This window comes from Heptranchias perlo, chromosome 4, assembly GCF_035084215.1.
Source record: "Heptranchias perlo isolate sHepPer1 chromosome 4, sHepPer1.hap1, whole genome shotgun sequence".
Lineage (NCBI taxonomy): Eukaryota > Metazoa > Chordata > Chondrichthyes > Hexanchiformes > Hexanchidae > Heptranchias > Heptranchias perlo.
This window is the reverse complement of record NC_090328.1, coordinates 40,395,292-40,420,755: the sequence shown is the minus strand read 5'-3', so window position 1 is coordinate 40,420,755 and position 25,464 is coordinate 40,395,292. Positions and strand designations below refer to the sequence as shown.

At 41.5% G+C, this 25,464-nt stretch overlaps 1 protein-coding gene across 3 annotated transcripts in view; it reads left to right on the top strand.

The window, feature by feature from the left end:
- Positions 1-25,464, top strand: part of tmem161b (transmembrane protein 161B) — a 68,297-nt gene that overhangs the window by 26,464 nt on the left and 16,369 nt on the right. For all 3 annotated transcript variants that reach the window (XM_067982810.1, XM_067982812.1, XM_067982811.1), the window contains 3 exons: positions 2,823-2,979; positions 16,006-16,157; positions 21,321-21,381. In XM_067982810.1, the coding sequence (XP_067838911.1) occupies positions 2,823-2,979; positions 16,006-16,157; positions 21,321-21,381 (370 nt within the window). The remainder of the gene's footprint in view (positions 1-2,822; positions 2,980-16,005; positions 16,158-21,320; positions 21,382-25,464) is intronic.

Here is a 25,464-nt window from a genome sequence, read left to right as displayed (position 1 = left end):
ATATTTTGCATCAGTTTTTACAAATGGTGGTGGAAGTGAGAATATAGGTGTACTATAGGGGGATATGAAATAATTGTCAAAGATACCTGTGGAAAAGAAATTTGTTCTCAAAGTTAGCAGAACTCAGGATGGAGATGTCGCTGGGCCTGATGGCACATACCCTAGTCTGTTCAAAAAAAGTCAGAGAGGATATAGCAGAGGCTTTGGCCACAATTTTTCAATCCTCTAATATGCAATTGTGCATTTGGACTAGAGAGAAGCCAATGTAACATCTTTGCGGATGAGGGGAGAGAATAAATTGCATAACTATAGACCAGTTTGTCTAATGTTGGTTGTGGGCAAGCTCAGAATTCAGAATTTGAGATAAAATTATGCACACTTAGAAATGCATGGGATAATCAAGGACAGACTGCATAGTTTTGTTAAAGGCAAATTGTGTGTGTCAAATTTAAGGGTTTTTCATGAGGTGACCGATTGGATTGGCTAGATAAAGGGAATGCAGTAGATGTCATATATAAGGATTTTCCGATGGCATTCAATAAGGTATCTCACGAGGTTTGTTAGAAAAATTCAGTACTATGGTATAAGAGAAAGTTTAGAAGCATGGATAAAAAATTGGTTGATGGCCAGGAAACGGGGTTAAGGTAAAGGGGAGTTGCTCAGATTGGAGAAGGATTGGAAGTGGTGAAGTGCTAGGTCCACTTTTGTTCTTGGTACATATTGATGATTTGGATTTGGGTATAGGGAACGTAATCTCGAAATTTGCTGACAACAAAAAGTAGAAGGTTTAGCCAACAGTGAAGAGGACCGTAAAGGCTTCGGGAAGACATAGACAGGTTAGAAGACTGGGCAGATAGGTGACACATTCAATTTAATGTGGAGAAGTGTGTAGTAATTCATTTTGGGGGAGAAAACCAAAAGCTGGAAAGATGCTGAAAAGTGTGGCTAAACAGAGATGTAATCCCCTAAAAAACTGAGTGTGGGTAGATAAAGCTGTAGAAGAGGCCAAAAGCATTTTAGGTTTCATAAATGAGGGCATAGAGTACAAGAATAAAGATGTAATGATAAATTTGTTCTAACATTAGTTAGGCCACAGTTAAAGTACTGTGTTCAGTTTTGAGCATCCCATTATGCAAAGGCCATTAAAGCCATTGAGCAAATACAGCATTACATGAAAGTTTACAGTGTAGATTTACCAGGAGGATGCTGGAGATGGGAACTTATAGTTATGAGGAGAGATAGAAGATACTGAGACTATTTCTCCTTGAGCACAGAAGGTTAAGAGGTTTTAAAAATTGAGGTGTTTTTATAGATTGAATAGGGAAAGACTATTTCTTCTGGTTGGGGCATCAGTAATGAGGAGTCATCAATTTAAAATTGTTACTGAGAGTAAGGAGAGATTAGAAGAAATTTCTTTACACAGAGTTGTTGGAGCACAGAATGTTTTGCCATAGGGAGTGGTTGAGGCAGGTATCATTGCATCTTTTAAGGGAAAATTAGATAAATATTTGAAGCAGAGGAAGATAAAGGGCTAAGGAGAGAGTGAGGCAGTGGAATTAGTTTTGGATTGCTCTAGCAAAGAGCCACCACAGACATGATTGGCTGAATGGCTGCCTCCTGCACTTTAAACTTCTATATGATAGTTAAAGAACAGCATATACAGTGCCTTCAATCTTTGCCATAAGATGGTTTATTTTCCAAACATTCTGATCAAGTTTGAAAGATTGTTTAAGGGGGATTTGAAATTCCAACAATGTTGGGCTGATAATGCTCAATCTCTAGGTAATCCAATGTATATAAATATTTACAGTAGAGTATGTGATATATATATATATATATATATATATATATATATATACAATTATACTGTCTTGCATATACTTAACTCAAAGTTGTGTCCTCCAGCAGTATTTTAAAGAAAAAATTACGGGTTTTGAAATTGGGTGGGTAGTATTCAAAATTTTGGATTTTCTTACCAAAAAAAAGCTAGCAGAAGTAATCTTTTCAAAGAGAAAGATCATGATTAGAGTTGGTTTTAAAAAAAATCAGATTAAATGAGATACAAGCTGAAAAGGACACTTGGGGGTGGAAGGAAGCAGAAATATGACCATTAAAAGCATTTAACGAAAGTAGAGCTACCTTGAGATTAAAATGAACTTGAAGTAGGAGTGTTAATGGGAGCAGGATTAGGAGAAAGAGAGAGAGCAAACATAAAAATGTATAATTCAAAAAAAAACTTTGATAGGACTTTGAACGCAGTGAACACAGAGTATTGATCAAAGTACTTAACCAAGTAAACTCAATTCTAGAGAAGGTCTACAAGGGAATTATATCAATAATACACACTAAATCTTAGCTTCAGAAATGTTTCTGAATGTTCCAAAGTAGCACTTGAGATAGATGGGGAAAGATTATCTTAAACATTTATGTTGGGTATTGTCACAAGTGTTTTCAATTGGAATGTTCAATTATATGACGTAATTTTTAAAGTGTAATACTGTCTCGATCAAATAAATTTGCATGTGGTAACAGGCTTATTTTGCTTAAAATTTGGAGTAGGTATTGGAAAGTAAACAACAATCTTTTTCTCTTCCCTTTCAATGTCTCCTGGATCACAAATGAAGCATGGGATGAGCTTAGATCCATGTCATAGTTGGATGCAGTATGCATTTATCCATGGCAACTTGAATTGAATGTGGAACCAGTTGGTTATATTAAAAATACTGGAAGTGGTGTGAACAGCTGATGGGTACTTTTTTTTTCTATTTCTGTGAAATAGTTTCAAAGTACTTGGTTGTTGAAACATTAATTTTCTTCCACAGTTCTGCATTACTTCCCTGAATACCAGTGGTTGGTGGATTTCACTGCTTCAGCCACAATTGTATACATCATTACTGAAGTCTACTACAGTCTGACAAACCCACACAATGAGATGAATATTAGCATAGTTTGGTGCCTACTAGTCCTTGCCTTTGTATTGTATCCTTTTAATGGCTGCAAAATGTAGCATTTCATTCCTGTATTGACTTCTCAATTTATTTTAAAACGTGCAAGAATCTGGCTGAAGTTGCGAGCTGCATTGGACAGTTGAAAAAGAAAATAATGAGTTGCGTTCAGCTTTGTTATTTATTTAATCATTAGCTGCAGTAATGGATTGGGGAGCATTGCTAAGATGCATCCAATCATTAACATTGGTTACATTACCATGTGACCAAGTTTTGTTAAACAACGTCCAATTTCAAAGCATGGCAAATTGTCATTTTATGCACACATTCTTTGTCATTCAGACATACACTGTAGGAACTTATCCAATCCTGATTAGTTCTGGGGAATCACATTTTTTGTCTTAATGGCTGTGGCAGCTTTGCAAAAAAGCATCATTGAAGTCTTGAGAATAAGGTCTGAGTTCTACAAATTCTTCAGACACACCTTTGCAGCACCTGGGGCCTGGCTCAGCTTTTCGTGGCACCCCTAGAGAAAAAGAATAGGAAGATCATTATGGTGTCTTTATGAGCAACTAGGTAAAGTGCTTCAACCTATAAATTTGTTGCCAGTAAGTGAATGAATGAATAGGATAAATCATAGAATGTTACAGCACAATAGCAGGCCAAGCCTGTACTGTTTATTTTTGGAAGAAAGATCAGCAGAAAGTTATCACAAGCTGTGGATTAGCTGCAGTCTTCCTATTTCCCCATCACCAGCAACTTCTAAGGCCTCCCTTCCCAGGATTTATAAAGCTTCCACCTCAGGATTAGAGGATGGATGTTAGGAGGTCCTCTCCTTATAAATGTTATCTCTGTTATTATGAGTTGCTTTCTTCTGCAACCAGAGTAGAAGTAAGAAGTTCCAAGTGTCAAGATAATCTCTTGTAATATTCAAGTGTCAGCATGCAGACCATTGTCGGTTTAATGACCTGTATATGCAACATTCAGCTAGATGACAGGATTCTTTCGGGTTGTATGCATGTAAGGAAATTAGTGAAAGAATACTTCCATGTGAAGACTGGGGATGCTAAGTGCACACTGCTGCATAATGGTAAGATTAATTACTTTAAGACAATGTGAGGGGAAGATAATTGTTAAGTATCATACACGTTTAGTACAATGCATTGATAAAAGTAAGTGTGGGTTCTCTTGGCTGATCTTGTAAGGGTCACAAAACCTCTTTTGACAGTGCTTTCAGGTGTGCTGTATGGCTCGACAGAGCAGGCTCGAGGGGCCGAATAGCGGCCTCCTGGTCTTAATTCGTATGTTTGTTCGTGAAGGTGGCATTCACTAGTCACCACTTCCTTTTGTTTTCCCAGGCTGCTCTTTTTGGGGACCTACCATACGCCCTGTCGAGGAAAGTCCCTCTCCTCAGCCTCAATCTCCATGAGAATTTTAGTGGTTCCATCTGAAAAATGGGATATTCTCTAGCTTCCTTATACTCCTTATTGACATTTTTCTAAATAAACTTGCTGACTTCCAAGTATGCAAATAAGAACATAAGAAATAGGAGCAGGAGTAAGCCATACAGCCCCTTGAGCCTGCTTTGCCATTCAATCAGATCATGGCTGATCTTCAACCTCAACTCCACTTTCCTGCCCGATCCCCATATCCCTTGATTCCCCTGCAGTCCAAAAATGTATCCATCTCAGCCTTGAATATACTCAACGACTCAGCATCCACAGCCCTCTGGGGTAGAGAATTGCAAAGATTCACAACCCTCTGAGTGAAGAATTGCCTCCTCATCTCAGTCTTAAATGGCCGACCTCTTATCCTGCGACTATGCCCCCTAGTTCTAGACTGTCCAGCCAGGGGAAACAACCTCTCAGCCTCTACCCTGTCAAGCCCCCTCATAATCTTTTATGTTTCAATGAGATCACCTCTCATTCTTCTAAACTCCAGAGAGTATAGGCCCAATCTACTCAGCCTCTCCTCATAGGATAACCCTTTCATCCCAGGAATCAGTCAACATGCCTGCCCCTTTAAGCTGCTACACGCCTTTGAATTCTGTATCGACACCTGATTTGCGACCCACCAACTAGTGAGCTTCCAATTGCAGGTGGATTCCAGCTGGGAATTCTTCCATATTCTGGTAATGAGACTGATCCCAGAAATACATGTGGGGTTAGCGCATTAAAAGTAGGGGAGGTGCTGTTCCCGAACTGCCTATTTCTGGCCAAGCTTGTGCCTCTCACCATGTACAACCAAAGTAAATCCTTACGGTAGAAGGAATCCAGTAATTTTATCCATAACCTTCAACTTAAATTAAGTTGAAGTAAGAGGAAACTCTAATATTAAATTGAATAAAAAGCTCTGTGTAAGCTTGCACAGTAGATTAATGCTAGTAACTATTTGATAGTTGATAGCTGTAGCGAGTGTTGCCTCATTACTGTTCCTTCTTTAGTGAAGTAGCAAATGTTTTTGTTGACCCACAATGCTCACTATATTTAAATGATCTTCATCCTTTGTTACAGCAGAATGTAATGATTGGGCTGTTCCTCAATGCAGTAAACCCGTTTATTGATCCTTGTAAAGTTGAAGCAGCGATCCCAAGTTAGCATGTGAGGAAAGGTGTTATTGATGGGTCAGTGGAGTATTTGACATGCAAGGAAATACTATTAGCACAATTGAGACAAGTGCAATATGGTCACAATGGGTTGTGGAGTAGCAATAGCTAAATATTTATAACTGAACTAATTGCAATAGGTACAAACTCACTAATATTGCACACTTTTGTTTCCCATTAGCAATTTGCCAATCAAAATATATAACTTTCAAAAATGCTTTATTTTACTCTCTTGTTACCCTGCTAACTGTTTTACAGCTGGGCAGACTGTAGCCTGACCCAATTTCGCTGAATGCCCTTTGGCCAATAATATATGCTAGGCTCATAATGATGCCTGTTCGCTTTAGCTGATTTAAAGGGAAGCAGGGACAGCAATGTTAGTAATTCATGGAAACAACTTTAACCAAGTTTGTTTTTGTGCTTTTTTTTGAAGAAATAAAATACATGGGTATGGTAATTTAGTGGCTATGTTACTGGATTAGTAACCCACTGGCCTGGACTAATAATCCAGAGAATATGAGTTAAATCCCACCATAACAGTTTGAGAATTTGAATTCAGTTTAAAAAAAAATCTGGAAATAAAAAGCTGGTATCAGTAAAAGTGACCATGATGCTGTCAGATTGTAATAAAAACACAAATGGTTCACTAATGTCCTCTAGGGAAGGAAACTTGCTATCCTTACCTGGCCTATATGTGACTCCAGTTCCAAAGCAACGTGGTTGACTGTTAACTGCTTTCTGAAGTCGCCGAGTAAGTCATTTTGTTGTATCAAGCTACTACAGTACCAACGGTTCAAGAAGGCAGACTACTATCAGCACCTTCTCAAGGACAATGAGTAAAAGACATGAAATAATAACCATGGGAGATTTCAACTGCCCCCAAATAAACTGGAAAGAAGAGATAGGGAAAAGGGAATGGAGTTTTTAGAGCGTTCAGGGCATCTTTCTTAGCCAGTACATTATAGGAACATGGGAACAGGAGTAGGCCATTCAGCCCCTCGTGCCTGCTCCGCCATTTGATAAGATCATGGCTGATCTGTGATCTAGCTCCATATGCCTGCCTTTGGCCCATATCTCTTAATACCTTTGGTTGCCAAAAAGCTATCTATCTCACATTTAAATTTAGCAATTGAGCTAGTATTAATTGCCATTTGCGGAAGAGAGTTCCAAACTTCTACCATCCTTTGTGTGTAGAAATGTTTTCTAATCTCACTCCTGAAAGGTCTGGCTCTAATTTTTAGACTGTGCCCTCTACTCCTAGAATCCCCAACCAGCGGAAATAGTTTCTCTCTATCCACCCTACCTGTTCCCCTTAATATCTTATAAACTTCGATCAGATCACCCCTTAACCTTCTAAACTCTAGAGAATACAACCCCAATTTGTGTAATCTCTCCTCGTAACATAACCCTTGAAGTCCGGGTATCATTCTAGTAAACCAACGCTGCACTCCCTCCAAGGCCAATATGTCCTTCCGAAGGTGCGGTGCCCAGAGCTGCTCACAGTACTCCAGGTGCAGTCTAATCAGGGTTTTGTATAGCTGCAGCATAACTTCTGCCCCCTTGTACTCCAGTACTCTAGATATAAAGGCCAACATTCCATTTGCCTTCTTGATTATTTTCTGCACCTGTTCATGGCACTTCAATGATCTATGTACCTGAACCCCTAAGTCCCTTTGGACATCCACTGTTTTTTAACTTTTTACCATTTAGAAAGTACCCTGTTGTATCCTTTTTTGATCCAAAGTGGATGACTTCACATTTGTCTACATTGAATTCCATTTGCCACAGTTTTGCCCATTCACCTATCTATCAATATTGCTTTGTAATTTTGGGCACGATTTTACCGTCAGGTTTCCTGTGGGTTTCCAGCGGGGGGGCCCCCGAAAATCCCGATATCCAGTCACGTGACCGGATCGCGCCACGATCCCGACCACTTCCGGGTTCCCCGATGATGTGCGGGGCTGCGTGCGCGGCCCCCGCTGGTGGGAATCCCGCAGGCAATTAAAGCCAGCGGGGTTCCACTTGAGTGTACTTACCTTGCTTGTTGAGGTCATTAAATGAGCTGAATCAGCTGTCAAAACAGGAAGTGTGGGATTTTACCTTCAACGCAGAGTGTTTCACACACTGGGGGAAACAGTCTCCCTCCAACCAGGCGTGTTGCAGCCAGCAGCCTGTGGCAGCTGCCAAGGTGCACTCCACGGGGGTGGGGGAGAGCCCTCACCCACGCAGGAGGCCACCGCGTCACATAGGGCAACCCCTGCCCCCCACCACCCCCCGCCAAGCCAGAGGACAGACCGACGCGAAACCGCAGCCCCAGTCCGAGGAACCACCCACCTACCCTGCACAACCCCTCAGACCAACACCTGCCAGATGGGTGGTGCGTGGACACCCTCGGAGGACGAACAGCATGACCAGCCTCGCAGTCCACGCCGTCCGCCGCAGAGACGTGGAGCCCCCCAACACGGTGCTGTTGCACGCCCACCTGCACAGCAGGAGGGAGGGCAACCGTAGAGAGAGATGCGTCGCAGAGGGCACTACCCTCGCCACAGGGTCCACAGACCGAGGCGCAGCTCCCCGGACCTCTCCGAGCAGCAGTGCACACGGAGGCACAGATTCACTCAACATGTAGTCGTGGAGATCTGCAGGCTCTTTCATGCCGAGCTGCTCCTGGCTGGCCCCAGCACCCTCTGCTTACCAGTCACTGCCAAAGTCACCACTGCCCTCCACAACTTCTCCTCCGCATCCTTCCAGGGTGCAGCCGGGTACACCGCCGATGTCTCTCAGTCGTCTGCACGGAAGAGCCCTGCAAATACACCTGCACCTACTCTGCAGTAACACAATGGGTGGCATCAGTGGTGGGTCCTCATAGTGATACCCAGGAGCGGGAATTATTGGACACAACAGACAGGATTCGCGGAGACATGGCAGTGGTGGTGCCAATATAATGTGTGATGTTTGTTGCTCTGAGATTCAATATAGGTAACACCCATGGCAAACCCTCAGACACCCTTGTGCATCCCCTTCATGCTCACGACACGTTTGCCTTACGCTGCCTACTGCACATATGTGATGCATGCCCTGTGGCTGCAGCACAGATGGTGGCAGGTTGAGTGAGGCTGGCCGTGAGGGAGATGCACGAGAGGGTGAGTATGGGATAGAGCCATGAGATTGTATGAGGATTGGGTTGCGTGTTAGTGGCGGGGTGAGTACTGGCGAGGTGAGTAGGTGCAGGTAAGATGAGGATGGGGTTTGAGTGGGTATGAGGGGTGATGTGACAGAGTAGTGTTGGCGGTGCCGAAGGAGATGTGGGGTGGGGGCAGTGTTGTGGCAGACGGAATGTAGGGGAAAGACTACGTGTTCTCACTGTGGCTGACCTACTGCGGTCATTGGAGCGCCTGCTGCACTGTATGCAGGTGGGCGATATGTTGGTGGTGCAGGTGACCTCCTCTGCCACCTCGAGCCAGGCCTTCTTGGTGGCAGAGGCAGGCCGCTTCCTCCCGCCCGCCGGGTGGAAGATCTCTGTCCTCCCCCTCCTCCTCACCCCATCTGATGATACCTGGGGTGAGGCATCATTAAACTGGGAGCAGCTTTCCCCCTGGGCTGCTCCATGCTGTAATTTGTTCCATTGGTTGCAGCATCCGTCAGTGGAGGACTGCCCCTTTAACTAGAGAGCCTCCAGCTGACAGATCGTACTGCGCATGCGCAGCCCGCCCGACGCGCAGACCAGCAGCGCGGACCCCGGAGGAGCAGGTAAGTGGCTCCAATTAGTGGATTGCCTGCTACGATCGCGCGGGCAACCCACTAATTTCACCGGGCGCGGAGGCCACGCACCCGAAACCCAACCCGCCGGAAACCCGCAGGCCTGCTAAAATCAGGCCCTTTATGTTTACACTGCTTACAATGCCACCAATCTTTGTGTCATCGGCAAACTTAGATATGAGACTTTCTATGCCTTCATCTAAGTCGTTAAAAAATATTGTGAATAATTGAGGCCCCAAGACACATCCCTGCGAGACTCCACTAGTCACATCCTGCCAATGTGAATACTTACCCATTTTCCCTACTCTCTGTCACCTTTCGCTCAGCCAATTTCCTAACCAAGTCCGTATTTTCCCCTCGATTCCATGGGCTTCTATCTTAGCTAACAGTTTCTTATGTGGGACCTTATCAAATGCCTTCTGGAAGTCCATATAAATAACATCCATTGATATTCCCCTGTCCACTACTTTAGTCACCTCTTCAAAAAATTCAATCAGGTTTGTCAGGCACGACCTACCTTTCACAAATCCATGCTGGCTCTCTCTGATTAACTGAAAATTCTTGGTGTTCAGTCACCCTATCCTTAATTATAGACTCCAGCAATTTCCCCACAACAGATGTTAGGCTAACTGGTCTATAATTCCCTGGTTTCCTTCTCTCTCCTTTCTTAAAAAGTGGAGTGACATGTGCAATTTTTCAATCTAGAGGGACAGTTCCTGAATCTAGAGAACTTTGAAAGATTATAGTTAGGGCATCTGCAATCTGCTCACCTACTTTCTTTAAAACCCTGGGATGGAAACCATCTGGTCCTGGAGATTTGTCACTCTTTAGTGCTATTATTTGCTTCATTACTGTTGCTTTACTTCTGTTAATTTTATCGAGTCCCTGTCCCCGATTCAATATTAGTTTTCTTGGGATTTCTGGCATGCTATCCTCTTTTTCTACGGTAAATACTGATGCAAAGTAATCATTCAACATGTCCGCCATTTCCCCATTGTCAATGACAATATCCCCACTTTCAGTTTTTAAGGGGCCAACACTGCTCCTGACCACCCTCTTTTTCCTAATATAACTATAAAAGTTCTTTGTATTGGTTTTGATATGCCTTGCAAGTTTCTTTTCATACTCTCTTTTTGTAGCTCTTACTATCTGTTTTGTGACCCTTTGTTGATCTTTGTATCTTTCCCATTCGCCAGGATCTGTGCCATTTTTTGCCTTTTTGTATGCCCTTTCCTTATGTCTTATACTGTCCCTTACCTCTTTTTAGTTGTCCATGGCTGTTTTTTTTGGCAAGTAGAGTTCTTGCCCCTCAGGGGTATAAACCGATTCTGTATCTCGTTAAATGTTTCTTTAAACATTTCCCACTGATCATCAGTCGTTCTACCCATTAACAGATTTGCCCAGTTTACTGTGGACAGTCTCTGTCTCATCCCATTGAAGTCGGCCTTACCCAAGTCTAGAAGGCCAACGGAATGTTGGCTTTTATTCCTAGGGGGATAGAATATAAAAACAGGGAGGTATTGCTGCAGTTATATAAGGTATTGGTGAGACCGCACCTGGAATACTGCATACAGTTTTGGTCTCCATACTTAAGAAAAGACATACTTGCTCTCGAGGCAGTACAAAGAAGGTTCACTCGGTTAATCCCGGGGATGAGGGGGCGGACATATGAGGAGAGGTTGAGTCGATTGGGACTCTACTCATTGGAGTTCAGAAGAATGAGAGGCGATCTTATTGAAACATATAAGATTGTGAAGGAGCTTGATCGGGTGGATGCGGTAAGGATGTTCCCAAGGATGGGTGAAACTAGAACTAGGGGGCATAATCTTAGAATAAGGGGCTGCTCTTTCAAAACTGAGATGAGGAGAAACTTCTTCACTCAGAGGGTAGTAGGTCTGTGGAATTTGCTGCCCCAGGAAGCTGTGGAAGCTACATCATTAAATAAATTTAAAACAGAAATCGACAGTTTCCTAGAAGTAAAGGGAATTAGGGGTTACGGGGAGCGGGCAGGAAATTGGACATGAATTTAGATTTGAGGTTAGGATCAGATCAGCCATGATCTTATTGAATGGCGGAGCAGGCTCGAGGGGCCGATTGGCCTACTCCTGCTCCTATTTCTTATATTCTTATGATAGCAAGCTGGTTACAAAACTAAAAACGGAGAGTGGAGTTAAGGGTCGCTCCTCAGACTGGCAAAAGGTGGGAAGTGGTGTTCCATAGGGATCGGTGCTGGGACCACTGTTGCTCACAATTTACATTATCGATTTGGACTCAGGAATCGGAAGTGCAATTTCAAAATTTGCGAATGACACCAAATTGGGGGGTGTAGTTATTACAAAACAAGAATGCATCAAAATGCAAGACAACATTAATAAACTTGCAGAATGGATGTGTACTTGGCAAATGAAGTGTGAGGAGGCCACATACTGCTTGGATAATAGGAGTTTAAATGGCAAAAAGGAGTAAAGGGATTTAGGGTATAGATACATAAATCACTAAAAGTAACGACACAGGTTAATATGGCCATAAAAAAGCAAATCAAGCACTGGGGTTCATTTCTAAAGGGATAAAATTGAAAAGCAGAGAAGATATGTTAAACTTGTGTAGAACCTTGATTAGACCTAATGTGTTTCCTATATTTGAAAAGGGAGATAGAACAAGTCCAGAGAACTATAGACCAGTAAGCTTTAACGTCGGTGGTAGGAAAGATAATGGAATCTTTATGCAAACATGTAATAGAAAAACATCTAGAAACCGAAAATAAAATAGAGTAGTCAGCACGGATTTCAGAAGAGAAAGTCATGCTTGAGCAACCCTTATTGATTTCTTTGAAGAAAGCACAGAAAGAGTGGAATACCTGGAATACTGTGCACAGTTCTGATCTCGATATTATAAAAAGGACATGGAGGCATTGGGGAAGGTGCAAAAAAGATTCACAAGGATGATAGTCTCTCTAGAAAAGAGGAGGCTGAGTGGTGACCTAATAGAGGTCTTCAAGATAATAGGTTTTGATAGGGTAGAAGTAGAGAAAATGGAAATACAAGATAGTCACTAATAAACTTGAGAGAGAATTCAGGAGAAACTTCTTCACCCAAAGAGTGGTAAGAATGTGGAACATGCTACCACAAGGAGTAGTTGAGGCTAATAACATAGATGCATTTAAGTGAAGCTGGATAAGCACATGTGGGAGAAAGGAATAGAAGGGTATGCTGATAGGCTTAGATAAAGAGGGTTGGGAGGAGGCTCATGTGGAGCATTACAATCCACTCCGAGGGGAGTGGCAGGTGGGGAGTTTAACTGGTGTGGTACACCTTTCACGCTGTAGCACAGGTATCCTATGGCAAGCTCAGGGAGGACAGAAACCTCCTGTGGTGCAGAAGTGCCAGTTTGGGCTGAATGGCCTGTTTATGTGCTGTAGACTTTGTGACAACTAGGAATGGGCAATAAATGCAGTCCTTACTAGTGACACCCACATTCTGAGTGATTTTTTTAAAATGCCCTATACTGATGAAAAAAGTGTACTGCTTTTAAGTTTTTTTTTTCATTTTCTTGTGCCATTGCTTTGATCAGATTTTACTTTGTTTTCCTTTCCATTTTCCTTTTGTTTCTTGAGATTTTTTTTTCCCCCCCATCTGCTGAAACATTTCACTCTTTCTCACTGTTACCCTGTGCTGGCTTGAAATTGTTGTTTTCTCATGTTTTCCTTTTGTCATATTTTCAGAATTTTGTTGTTTGCACAATAAAGTTGGTTATCAAAAACTTCAGCCATTACTGTCCAATATTGTATCCTGGGAATTTGTCCCACCTTATCGAACCAAGAAAAATACAAACTTAGTTGCACTGACCATTTCTTTCCTTTCTTGTGAAGCATTATTCTACATAACTGCATGAAATTTGACACAGATGCAGCCTCATCATTTAAATGTTACAATGAAATTGAACTTTACCAGTTATGAATGTATACTTTGCAAAAAAAAATGAAAATGGTTTGAAATTAGCCAACTTTAGTAGAGAAAAAGAAATAGGAGATTTAGACAATGCCTGAAAGGTAGGTCAGTGGCTAAATATTTGAGCTGCAGAAATACAATGTGCATTTGGAAATGCATTACCTTTTAAAATACTTGCTAAACTGTATATTGCTTGTGCATACAATTGTGTTCATTACTTTTGTAAAATGTCATTTCTCTGTTAAATCCTCCCACCCTGACATACAGATGATACATTATCATTGATGTAAAATACATAAGCTGGAATTTTAATTCTCTGGCGGAAAGTTCAAGGGACCCAGGGGTTGGACAGTCAAGAGCTGCAGTGGGAGGCCCAGTCCATTTTAATCCCAGGCTGCATTAACATGCTGCTGGCCAGCTGCCTGCCTAGAATGGGTGTCTAGAGGCAGCTTGTCTTTGGGCTTGTGAGGATTGGGTGGCTCAGTAGTCAGTTAAGTCGCGGGGTGGGGTTTGGGAGGGTTTCGCAGATGGAGGGGTGGGAGGGAGAGAGTCTGGGGCTGGGGCAGCCCAAACTTCCTTTGTGGAGTCTGGAGTACTCCTGCTCCTCCTGGCCCAAAAAAAGATGTTTTAGACTTACCTGACAAGGCCTTTGATGGGTGCTGCCAGGTTGTACCAAGTACAACATACACAGGGGATGCTCTGATCAGTAGGCAGTTAAAATTGCATCAGGCTCCTAATGACATCATCAGACCTAGATTCATAGTTATTCATGAGATTCCCACCTGAGTCAACCTGGCACCTTAACTGCCCAAGGAAACAACTCCATTAAAATAGGAAAAGAGGAGTGAGTCCACCGCTTGGACTTTTAACTCCTGTTCCACCCAATTTCTGCCAGTGAGAGGGAGTTAATATTCACTCTGTAGTTTTCCCATTACATGATGTGAAGTTTCACAAAAAAACTTGCTTACCAGATGCCATTATTTAGTAACCATGACAGAAGATGCAAAATGTCATCCTTAAAATCAGGGCTCAACAGTTCTTTTCAATATTTATTGTAAACTTCTTGAGAGAGTGTTGCAAATGTTACTTATTCCCAAACATTCAACTATTCAGACCTCATGAACTAAATGATGCTGTGATTTGTGCAGGACAGTCAGCTATTATACCTTGTTGTGGAGGGTGTTTTAGATTGTAATTAAAGCTTCAGTCTGTGCTCTCTGGTGGTTTATGATGTTATTAGAACCCCATGATTGAATTATAGTCTTATAACTCCCTCCACCATAGTCATTATTCTATGTATTTGGCTTTGTGTAAAAGTGTTTTATTTATGAGCCAAATCTTCCTTCAGCACACAAGCAATCTATCTATGGTGATGTAATCTTACCCAGAATGCCCTCAGGAATGGAATGTTACTCCCCAGATGCAATGTTGCAAGCTTGATTGCTCTTTTACTGAGGTGCACATGGTTAAAGGACTGTTTCTGGAAAACTGTTTTTGTAAAATAGTGTTCCTCTTTAATGAAGAACAAATAAATAAATTGAGGAACAAATTGACACATTGAACGTGGGAAATCTTCCGTATGTGAGAACCTAAAATCTTTATTAAATTCATATGAATAAATCAAACAATATCACTGTTATGACTTGCCTCTTGTCAGTTGGCCTACTCAATGAGTGGTGCAAGCGTTTTATTTGGAAAGGTAGTACAGAACTGATTCTTTCCTGAGATGGCTTGTCCTCCCGTTGCAATCTTACTTTTCAACAGAATTGTATCTTATTTTGACCTAGCTTGTAGACATTGGTTGGCTGAAAAATCAGCCTTTGGAACAAGTTTTTAGTAGATCAGAGGCATGTTTATCGGCATGGATCCCATCTCCAAGGTGGAGGTTAGGGTGCAGGAAATGACAGAAAGCAGGACTGTTTTTTTTTTAAAAATGAAGAAAAAGGGGTTTGAAATAGCAAATAATTAAAAATAGAGAGAATGAGGGGATGGAAAACATGGCCATTTTAAAATAAAAAATTCTGATCTAGACAGCCTGGAATTCTCAAGTTGGCAATTTAAGGGTTAGTGTACTTCACCTTTTCAGGTTACTTCGTCTTGAGATGTGCATGGCTGAGTACTAACCATCATGCAGAGCAACTAACCTTATTGAAAACTTTAAAAAAAAGACTGAAGCCAGCAACTGGCAAATCTAGGAATTCTTTGCCTGGATTATGTACTGCAAACATTTTCTTCTGCATGAATCCTGCTATAACAAGCCCAATGTATAAATGTTTTGCCATTCATAGGGACCACATCTTTAAATTTGTAAGTAAGAAAATAGAAAGCCAATTAGAGGTTCTAGATTAAGTTGAAAACCATAACTAAAGAATAAACAGCTTGCTTTTCTAGTAACTCTGAGTATCATCTGGATGAGACTTGGATATGCAACTCACTGTGGAATAAACTGTAAGCAAACTGCATTCAATAACAGAACAATGGTGCCATTTACAGTATTCACGTGAAAGGGGCGGAGGAGAGAAAAAGATTGATTGGATTTGCTGCAAGAATACCAGGAGCAGTGAAATACCTGAAATTTGTGTAAGATACCTTGGCTCTGAATTATTTGTAGCACTGAAACTCTCCTGGAAATCAGTTTTTGTTTGCCTTAAGATTCATTTATCACGTTCGATCAATTATATTTTGCATGTAAACTATTTTGAGATGCTACATTTATCATAACTTGTTTTCCTTAATAAATGCTCTTCAGTAAGGTACTGTTTTCTCTGACCACTCATTACTTTAAAGTGGAAGAAGGTGGCGAGAGGTCAGTGTGCATCACTTTTGGCTTCTTCTTCTTTGTAAAAGCCATGGCAATCCTAATTGTGACAGAGAAATATCTGGAGTTTGGACTGGAGACAGGTACTTGTGCTGACCCTGGAATTTTTAAATTTTAACTGATTACTGTATATTGGAATGTCACATCTTATCATTACATCTCCATTTTTGCAGTGCTGTCATTTATACTGCGGCATCGGTTCAATATGTCTTTTAAGGAGTTGATCTCCTGTGATGCTGCTCACTTTTAATCGCTCTTCCTGTAGCTGTTTCTCTGCTTACTTTCCGCTCCATAATTCTTTATGTGCTCTCTCTTTGGTGCATGCGTGCGCACTCACTTTCACACCACTGGTGCACTGGTGGCTGAGAAGGGAACACAATGCGGAGAGATGGGACCAACACAGTCTCGCCCCATTTGGCCTTCACAGTTGCTATCAGCTGATATGTAGAGGGGATGGCCAGAGCCAGATGAATTGACAAGGAGTCATCAGTGCCTCGCACTCCGTATGGTATTGATGGTTCCACACTAAGATAAGGAGGAACCTGTAGAGCTTGGGGCTGGACTGGGAAAATTAGCATGGGTGGTTCTGCATTGAGATTGCTTAGACAGGAGTAAAACTTTGGTTCCTGGCCAAAAATACCGTAATAGTCACACAGAGTCAAACACACTTTATATATCTTATGTGAAATATATAGATTTTTGAACTATTCTTAATATTAGAAAGTTGTGTATTTTTATGTATCCACTATTTTAGTCCTGGATGGGTTAGATATATGGCTTATTTGTAATGAACTATTTTTATCTTCAGCGCGGTAGAAACAGCTGCCTTACCTAGATTTTCTAAATAAATGCAAATATCCCACACTAAACGCTTTGAGGAAAAACAGTTCTATTTTAAAAAAAAAGTAGTGCTGAGTGCTGGATCAAATTGAAACCTTAGAGTTAAGGCATAGGGCTGATAATCTATCTCTTTCAGCATTGGGCACACCTGTTAGCTGACCTGTTGATAGTGTCACCACAGTCCAGGTGCTGGTAGGATTCTCGGCTCAAGGGGTGCAATAATCACCTCCAACGGCGCTTAAAGGTATGTTCATTCCCTTAAAGGTGAAGAAATGGTCCCACCAATGGAGTGAAAGAAAACTGCAACTTTTTAAAGATATTGCTTTGAAGATCCTGCTGCAGATGGTCCTCCACAGAATGGTGCTCTTATTTGATAACTGAGCATAAGCATTTCATGAGTGTGTGCCAAGCGCCCTGAAAAGTTTGGGTATGTCTGTGCAGGAGTCCACACCCCACATTTGTGCATTGTTGCACAACTGCTTGGATGAGCTGTCGATACCTTGAAGAGTGTGATTACTTTCTACAGCAGAGCCGCCTGTGGCTGAGGTCCTTAGCTCAGGTGTAGTTTCCATAGTAAATGCAGTCGGACTCTTGGGCTTAAATTTGTAGCAGTCTGCATTGTCTACATTCACTGTTGGAAAATAAAGTTAAGACAGTCACAATGCAGGGCTTCAACAACTAAATTGCTGTCCAGTGTTCGCTGTTTGGGGTAGAGAGTACTTCATCGTCTTTCCCCATTGTGACCTCCTCCAGTCCTACAACCTTCTGAGATCTCTGCGCTCCTCCAATTCTGACCTCTTGCGCATCCCCGATTTTAATTACTACCATTAGCAGCTGTGCCTTCAGCTGTCTACACCCTAAGCTCTGGAATTCCCTCCCTAAACCCTTCCGCCTCTCTACCTCTCTCTCCTCCTTTAAGACGCTTCTTAAAACCTACCTCTTTGACCAAGCTCTTGGTCACCTGACGTAATATCTCATGTGGCTCGGTGTCAAATTTTGTTTGATAACTTTCCTGTGAAGCAGCTTGGGATGTTTTACTATGTTAAAGGTTCTATATAAATGCAAGTTGTTGTTGTTGTACTGACTGGCTATTAACATACTGCGCACAATTAGTTCCTTGCATCATGAACAGATGGCTGAACAAAGTTCTATGGAGGAGCAGGTGCTGATGATGCAACTATTAAAGCACATCAGCTTGTGGGTTCAAGTCCCACTCCAGAGACTCGAGCAATCCAGGCTGATGCTTCAGTGCTGTACTGTTGAAGGTGCCATCTTTCGGATAGAATCATAGAAGTTACAACATGGAAACAGGCCCTTCGGCCCAACATGTCCATGTCGCCCAGTTTATACCACTAAGCTAGTCCCAATTTCCTGCACTTGGCCCATATCCCTCTATACCCATCTTACCCATGTAACTGTCCAAATGCTTTTTAAAAGACAAAATTGTACCCGCCTCTACTACTGCCTCTGGCAGCTCGTTCCAGACACTCACCACCCTTTGAGTGAAAAAATTGCCCCTCTGGACCCTTTTGTATCTCTCCCCTCTCACCTTAAATCTATGCCCCCTCGTTATAGACTCCCCTACCTTTGCGAAAAGATTTTGACTATCTACCTTATCTATGCCCCTCATTATTTTATAGACTTCTATAAGATCACCCCTTAACCTCCTACTCTCCAGGGAAAAAAGTCCCAGTCTGTCTAACCTCTCCCTATAAGTCAAACCATCAAGTCCCGGTAGCATCCTAGTAAATCTTTTCTGCACTCTTTCTAGTTTAATAATATCCTTTCTATAATAGGGTGACCAGAACTGTACACAGTATTCCAAGTGTGGCCTCACCAATGCCCTGTACAACTTCAACAATGAGACGTTAAACCGAGGCACCGTCTGCCCTCTCGGGTGGACATAAAAAATCCCATGGCACTACTTCAAAGAAGAGCAGGGGAGTTCTCCCCTGTGTCCTTGCCAATATTTATCCCTCAACCAACATCACTAGAACAGATTATGTGGTCATTATCACATTGCTGTTTGTGGGACCTTGCTGTGCACAAATTGGGTGCCACGTTTCCTACATTACAACGGTAACTACACTTCACACACTACTTAATTGGCTGTAAAGCGCTTTCAGACGTCTTGAAAGACGCTATAAAAATGCAAGCCTTTCTGTCTTTAATTTTAGCATTATATGTTCTAAATAGTTGTGTATTTTGTTATTTACTCAAAATATATTGTATTTGTTCCTTCTGAAATGTTGTATTGAAAGGTATTGTATATTTATTTCTTCCAAAGTTATTTCACTGGTTAACAATATTTTTTAATTGAAAAAACACATACTTGCTGACAGCAGTTTTCTCCTTTTAAAAAATTTTGAACCAAAATTCGAGGAAAAAAAGTGAAAAGCAGAAGACCTAATTACAATCCATCAGGGTGTTTCCAAAAATAGATATAAATACTAATGTATTTATTTCATCTGGTGCCAGCTGATCATGCTTTGTGGCTTTTGAGTATCAAAGACTTTTACGATTCCATTTCATAATGGAATTCTATAAATAAATGTTTTAATCAATAGAGATGACATTCCACTACCTGTATTGATGATAACTTCTGGTGCTAACCATACCTGATCAGTTTTTGTCTATATTGTATTAAACTCATTAGGAAAATATTCATTTCATAGAATGACAGAAATTACAACACAGAAGATGACCATTTGTCCCATCATCCTTTGCTGGTGCTACCTTTTCAATTGGAGCTGCGTAGTCGGATCCTATTTGCTGATTTGTTTGCTGAAGCTAATAGTTTTCTTGTGCACAGCTTTATAATGATAGTCGTTAGATTTATTTTTGCTTTTACATTCACTCTGGTGCACATTTTCAATTTTGATCTGCATGCTGGATCTTCCTTCATATGTTTTATTTTCACGATGTAAATTTTTTTTTAAAGCAAATGTAAGAAATATTCATTGTGAAATTAAAATAGTTTGCCAGTTTAGAAATGCCTGTTCTATTTGTTTTTAACTTTAGCAATGCAAATTACCTTGTTATAGAACCTGCAGTAAAATGAAAAGCACTACTCATGCTGGTGTACAATTTCATGGGTGTCTAATCCCTTCTGATATTTTGCCCAAGTGCCCATTCTGGTATGAGTCTAGACAGTAAATGTCAGCAGGCTATTTGACTGAGTCAGTATGAGGGGGCATCATTACAGAGTCCAATACTGTCCTTGCCTATCATAAAAACAGAAAATGCTGGAAATACTCAGCAGGTCAGGCAGCATCTGTGGAGAGAGAAACAGAGTTAACATTTCAGGTCAATGTCCTCTTGTCAGAATTTTTTCCTCACCTGCTACTCACACATGTGCTCTTTCAGGGTGGGGAATCCTGGCTGATTTCCTACCACTCCCACCCTAGCTCAGTGGTACTAAGGCCAATTGTAGCAAGGTCATCAAACACCTCAACAAAGATCAACTAACTTGGGCATCAAACCTTTGACCTCCCTGGTCTGTAAGACTCTGTTCTACCTGGACAGTACATTTGCTCTTTGAATTATTGCTTCTGTTTGTTGCAGATTTTCCATATTTACTTTTGTTCACAAATGTATTGATGCGCTCTTGAAATTAAGATCAGATAGATAATTACTTGTAGCTGGAAAAGTGCAACACAGTTGCATATGAGTGGAATTTTATTCCATTTTCTATAATAGCAGAAAGAAATGTCTGATAAACACTATCTCTTAGTTGAGAAGGACCCCCAGGACAATGCCAATGTTGGTTAGTAACCAACTGCTAGAAATGCATGAGGGAAGGCTGGAATAACCTGAGTTTTCTTTTCTGACTCAGACACCTCCAGATCAGCATCCAGCTCCCAGATGCTTATCTGCAGGAGTTCTGATTGAGCTGCATACTTACACTTCTGTGTCTGGTTCCAATTAAGTGACTGAAATAGAAATAAAAATGTCTTCTAAGAGGTAGGAAATTTTGTTTTTAAACTCAAGTGAATGCATAGGTGTGTATATACTCTCTCTCTTCCTTTTCTTTGAGCTTACCATGTAGGCTACCATGGTATTTTTCAACAAACCCATACTGGATTTTTGGCTTTATTTAGAAAAAAAGTTAAATTCTGATTCAGTGTACTTTTTTTAATTCTACAATATTAGAATTTTCATTCCATTGCTTTTTTGGTGATTATTTTATGGTTAAAATGAGTTGGCAACATTTTTTTTAAAATTCAGTATTCGAGAGGCATCAAGATCATTCAAGTAAATGATCATTCAAGTATGCACCTTTTTACGGTACATAAAGGCAATATGCCTATCCATATTATTCGGTCAATGTATCCAAAACACAATTAAATTTCTGTCAATTTAACTGCTCTTTTTTTAACTCTCTTTTCCTCACCACCCATCTTTAGGGTTTGCAAACTTTTCTGGCAGTGCTCTGCAGTTCCTTGAGAAACAAGGCCTGGAATCCCAGTAGGTTTAATAACTTTTACATTTTTAATTACCGTTAAAGTAATGTTTAGGTGACCAAACACCATTGTTCATAGAATTATTAAAACAATTCTTCTGCTTTTGAGATGAAAAATAAGTTCTGTGATTTATCAATTGCTATTGTGTACTTTCTATTTTACAATATATTCTGTAGTTAATGCTAGTTACCATAGCACATATATTTCCAATATATAAACATTTGGAATGAATGAAATTTGAAGGATAAATGTAACAATGTACAATATTTATTTGGTGGGTTAGAATTTTATTCTGAATGGCAGTGATCTATCAGCGTTCATTGAATTGAGTTCAGTAGACTTACTTAGCGGAGACAATTTATGCCAGAATTTGCTCACTTTGCTATTCAGCCAGCTGGTAAAAAAATGTCCTAGAAAAGTTTATAATATCGTAGTATGGATAGGAGGAGGCATTCGGCCCATCGTGCCTGTGCCGGCTCTTCGGTAGAGCTATCCAATTAGTCCCACCCACCTGCTCTTTCCCCATAGCCCTGTAATTTTTTTTCCTTCAAGTATTCATCTAATTCCCTTTTGAAAGTTACTATTGAGTCTGCTTCCATCATCCTTTTCAAATGTAAGGAGTCGCACAACACCAGGTTATGGTCCAACAGCTTTATTTGAAATCACAAGCTTTCGGAGCTTTGCTCCTTCATCAGGTCACCTCACTGTTTACTACCCTTCCAAGTTTTGTATCACCTGCAAATTTTGAAATTGTGCCCTATACACCCAAGTCCAAGTCATTAGTATATATCAAGGAAAGCAATGGCCCCAGCACTGACCCCTGGGGAACACAACTGTACACCACCCTCCAGTCCAAAAAACAACCGTTCATTACTACTCTCTGTTTCCTGTCCCTTAGACAATTCTGTATCCATGTTGCTACTGCCCCCTTTGTTCCATGGGCCGTAATCTTGATGATAAGCCTACCAAATGGCACTTCATCAAACGCCTTTTGAAAGTCCATATGCACTACATCATTTGCATTGTCCTCATCTACCCTCTGTGTTACCTCATTAACTAACCTGATAGAGTTTTTTGAACACGATTTGCCTTTAACAAATCCGTGCTGGCTTTCACTAATCAATCTGCACTCATCCAGGTGTCTGTTAATTCTGTCCCGGATTATCGTTTCTAAAAGTTTCCCCACCACTGAGGTTAAACTGACTGGTCTATAGTTGCTGGGTTTATCCTTACACCCTTTTTTGAGGGTATGTACCTTTTTAACTACATCTTTATCTATTTTTATCCTGTCCAATATTGTTACTACCTCCTCCTTTACTGCTACATTGCCAGAATCCTCTTCTCTAGTGAAGACCGATACGAAGTATTAATTTAGTACCTCAGCCATACCCTCTGCCTCCACAAGAAGATGTCCTTTTATGTCTAATCGACTTCACCCTTCCTTTGACTACTATTTTACCATTTATATGTTTCTAAAAGACCTATGAGTTCCCTTTTATGTTAGCTGCTAAACTATTCTCATACTTCCTTTGCCCCTCATATTCCCTTTTTTAGATCTCCTCTGTAATTTCTGTATTCAGCTTGGACATCTACTATATTATGAACATTTGTCATAAGCCTCCTTTTTCTAGTTCATTTTATTCTCTCTATCTTTGGTCACCCAGGGAGCTCTAGCTTTGGACGCCTTTCCTTTCCCCTTAGTAGGGATGTGTCTACTCTGTACCCGACCCAACTCCTCCTTGAAGCCTCCCATCATTCAATTATTGTTTTGCCTACCAATTTTTGATTCCAATACCCCTGGGCAAGATCCCTTTTTAACTCACTGAAATTAGCCCTCCTCCAGTTAAATAATTTTATGCTTGATTGTTCCTTGTCTTTTTCCATAACTATTCTAAACCTGATGATATTATGATCACTGTTCCCCAAATTTTCCCCCACTGAAACATGCTCCACTTGCCTCACTTCATTCCCCAGCACTAGATCTGGCACTGCTTCCATCCTCGTTGGGCTGGAAACACACTGAGCAAGAAAGTTCTCTTGAACACATTTCAGGAATTCTTCCCCCTCTTTGCCCTTTACACTATTACTAGCCCAGTCTATATCGGGTTAATTGAAGTCCCCCATTATCACTACTCTATAGTTCTTGCATCTTTCTGTAATTTGCCTGCAAATTTGCTCCTCTATCTCCTTCCCTCTAATTGGTGGCCTATAGTATACACCCAGTAGCGTAATAGCTCCTCTATTCCTTAATTCTAACCAAATAGATTCTGCCTTTGACCCCTCAACTACATCATCCCTTTCCAGTGATATAATAGTTTCTTTGATCAATACTGCCCGCCCCCTCCCTCCTTTTCTTCCTTCGCTATCTTTTCTGAATACCTTGTAGCCAGGAATATTAAGTACCCAATCCTCCCCTTGTTTGAGCCAGGTCTCTATTATTTGCCACTATAATCATAGTCCCATTTGGTGACTTATGCCTGTAGCTCATCAACCTTATTTACCACGCTACGTGCATTTACGTACATGCACTCCAAACTCATCTAAGACTGCCTCGCATTTGTTCCCATCTGGTCCCTCCTATTTCTGAACTATTCTTTCCCCTAGTGCTATTTGTCTGTCCCAGTCCTTTGTGCACCTTATTGCTCATCTTTAACGTTTCATCCTGGTGCTCATCCCCCAGTCAAATTAGTTCAAACCCTCCCCCACAGCACTAATTAACCTCCCCGCTAGGACATTAGTCCCAGCTCTGTTGAGGTGCAACCCGACCATCTTGAACAGATCCCTCTAGCTCCAGAACTTGTCCCAATGCCCCAGGAAACTGAAGCCCCTCCTCCTGCATCATTTCTCCAGCCACACATTAACTTGTCTTAGCCTACTATTCCTATACTCACTTGAGGTTGTTTTACCTCTGCTCGGTTGCCCAGATATCTTAGCCGAGTTGAGGAATTTGGCTTATACTGAATTGTGGACAAAAAGACAGTATAACTTGCATTTATATAGCACCTTGTAAAGTAGTAAAACATCCCAAGGCGCTTCACAGGAGCATTATCAAACAAAATTTGACACAGCCACATAAGGATGTATTAGGACAGGTAACCAAAAGCTTTGTCAAAGAGGTAGGTTTTAAGGAGCGTCTTAAAGGAGGAGAGAGAGGTGGAGAGGCAGAGAAGTTTAGGGAGGGAATTCCAGAGCTTGGGGCCTAGGCAGCTGAAGGCATGGTTGCTGATGGTGGAGTGATTAAAATTGGGAATGTGCAAGAGGCAAGAATTGGAGGAGCACACAGATCTCGGAGGGTTGTAGGGCTGGAGGATATTAGAGATAGGGAGGGGCGAGGCCATGGAAGGATTTGGAAAGGAGGACGAGAACTTTAAAATTGAGGCGTTCCCGGACTGGGAGCCAATGAAGGTCAGCGAGCTGAGGGGTGATGGGAAAACGGGACTTGGTGTGAGTTAGAATACGGGCAGCAGTGTTTTGGATGAGCTCAAGTTTATGGAGGGTGGAAGATGGGAGGCCAGCCAGGAGGTAACAAAGGCATGGATGAGCGTTTCAGCAGCGGATGAGCCTTGCAGCAGCAGATGAGCTGAGGCAGGGGCGGAGACAGATGATGTTAGAGATGGAAGGAGGCAGTCTTGGTGATTGAGCGGATATGTGGTCAGAAGCTCATCTCAGGGTCAAATAGGACACCAAGGTTGTGAACGGTCTGGTTCAGCCTCAGACAGTGGCCAGGGAAAAAGATGGAGTCGGTGGCTAGGGAACGGAGTTTGTGGTGGGGACCAAAGACAATGGCTTCAGTGTTCCCAATATTTAGTTGGAGGAAATTTTTGCTCATCCGATACTGGATGTGACAAATGAGAGACAGTGGAGGGGTAGAGGGAAGTGATTGTGAGGTAGGGCTGGGTGTCGTCAGCTTACATGTGGAATCTGACATTGTGTTTTTGGATGATGTCGCTGAGGGGCAGCACGTAGATGAGAAATAGGAGGGGGCCAAGGATGGATCCTTGGGGGACTCCATACGTAACAGTGCGGGAACGGGAAGAGAAGCCATTGCAGGTGATTCTCTGACTATGACTAGATAGATAAGAATGGA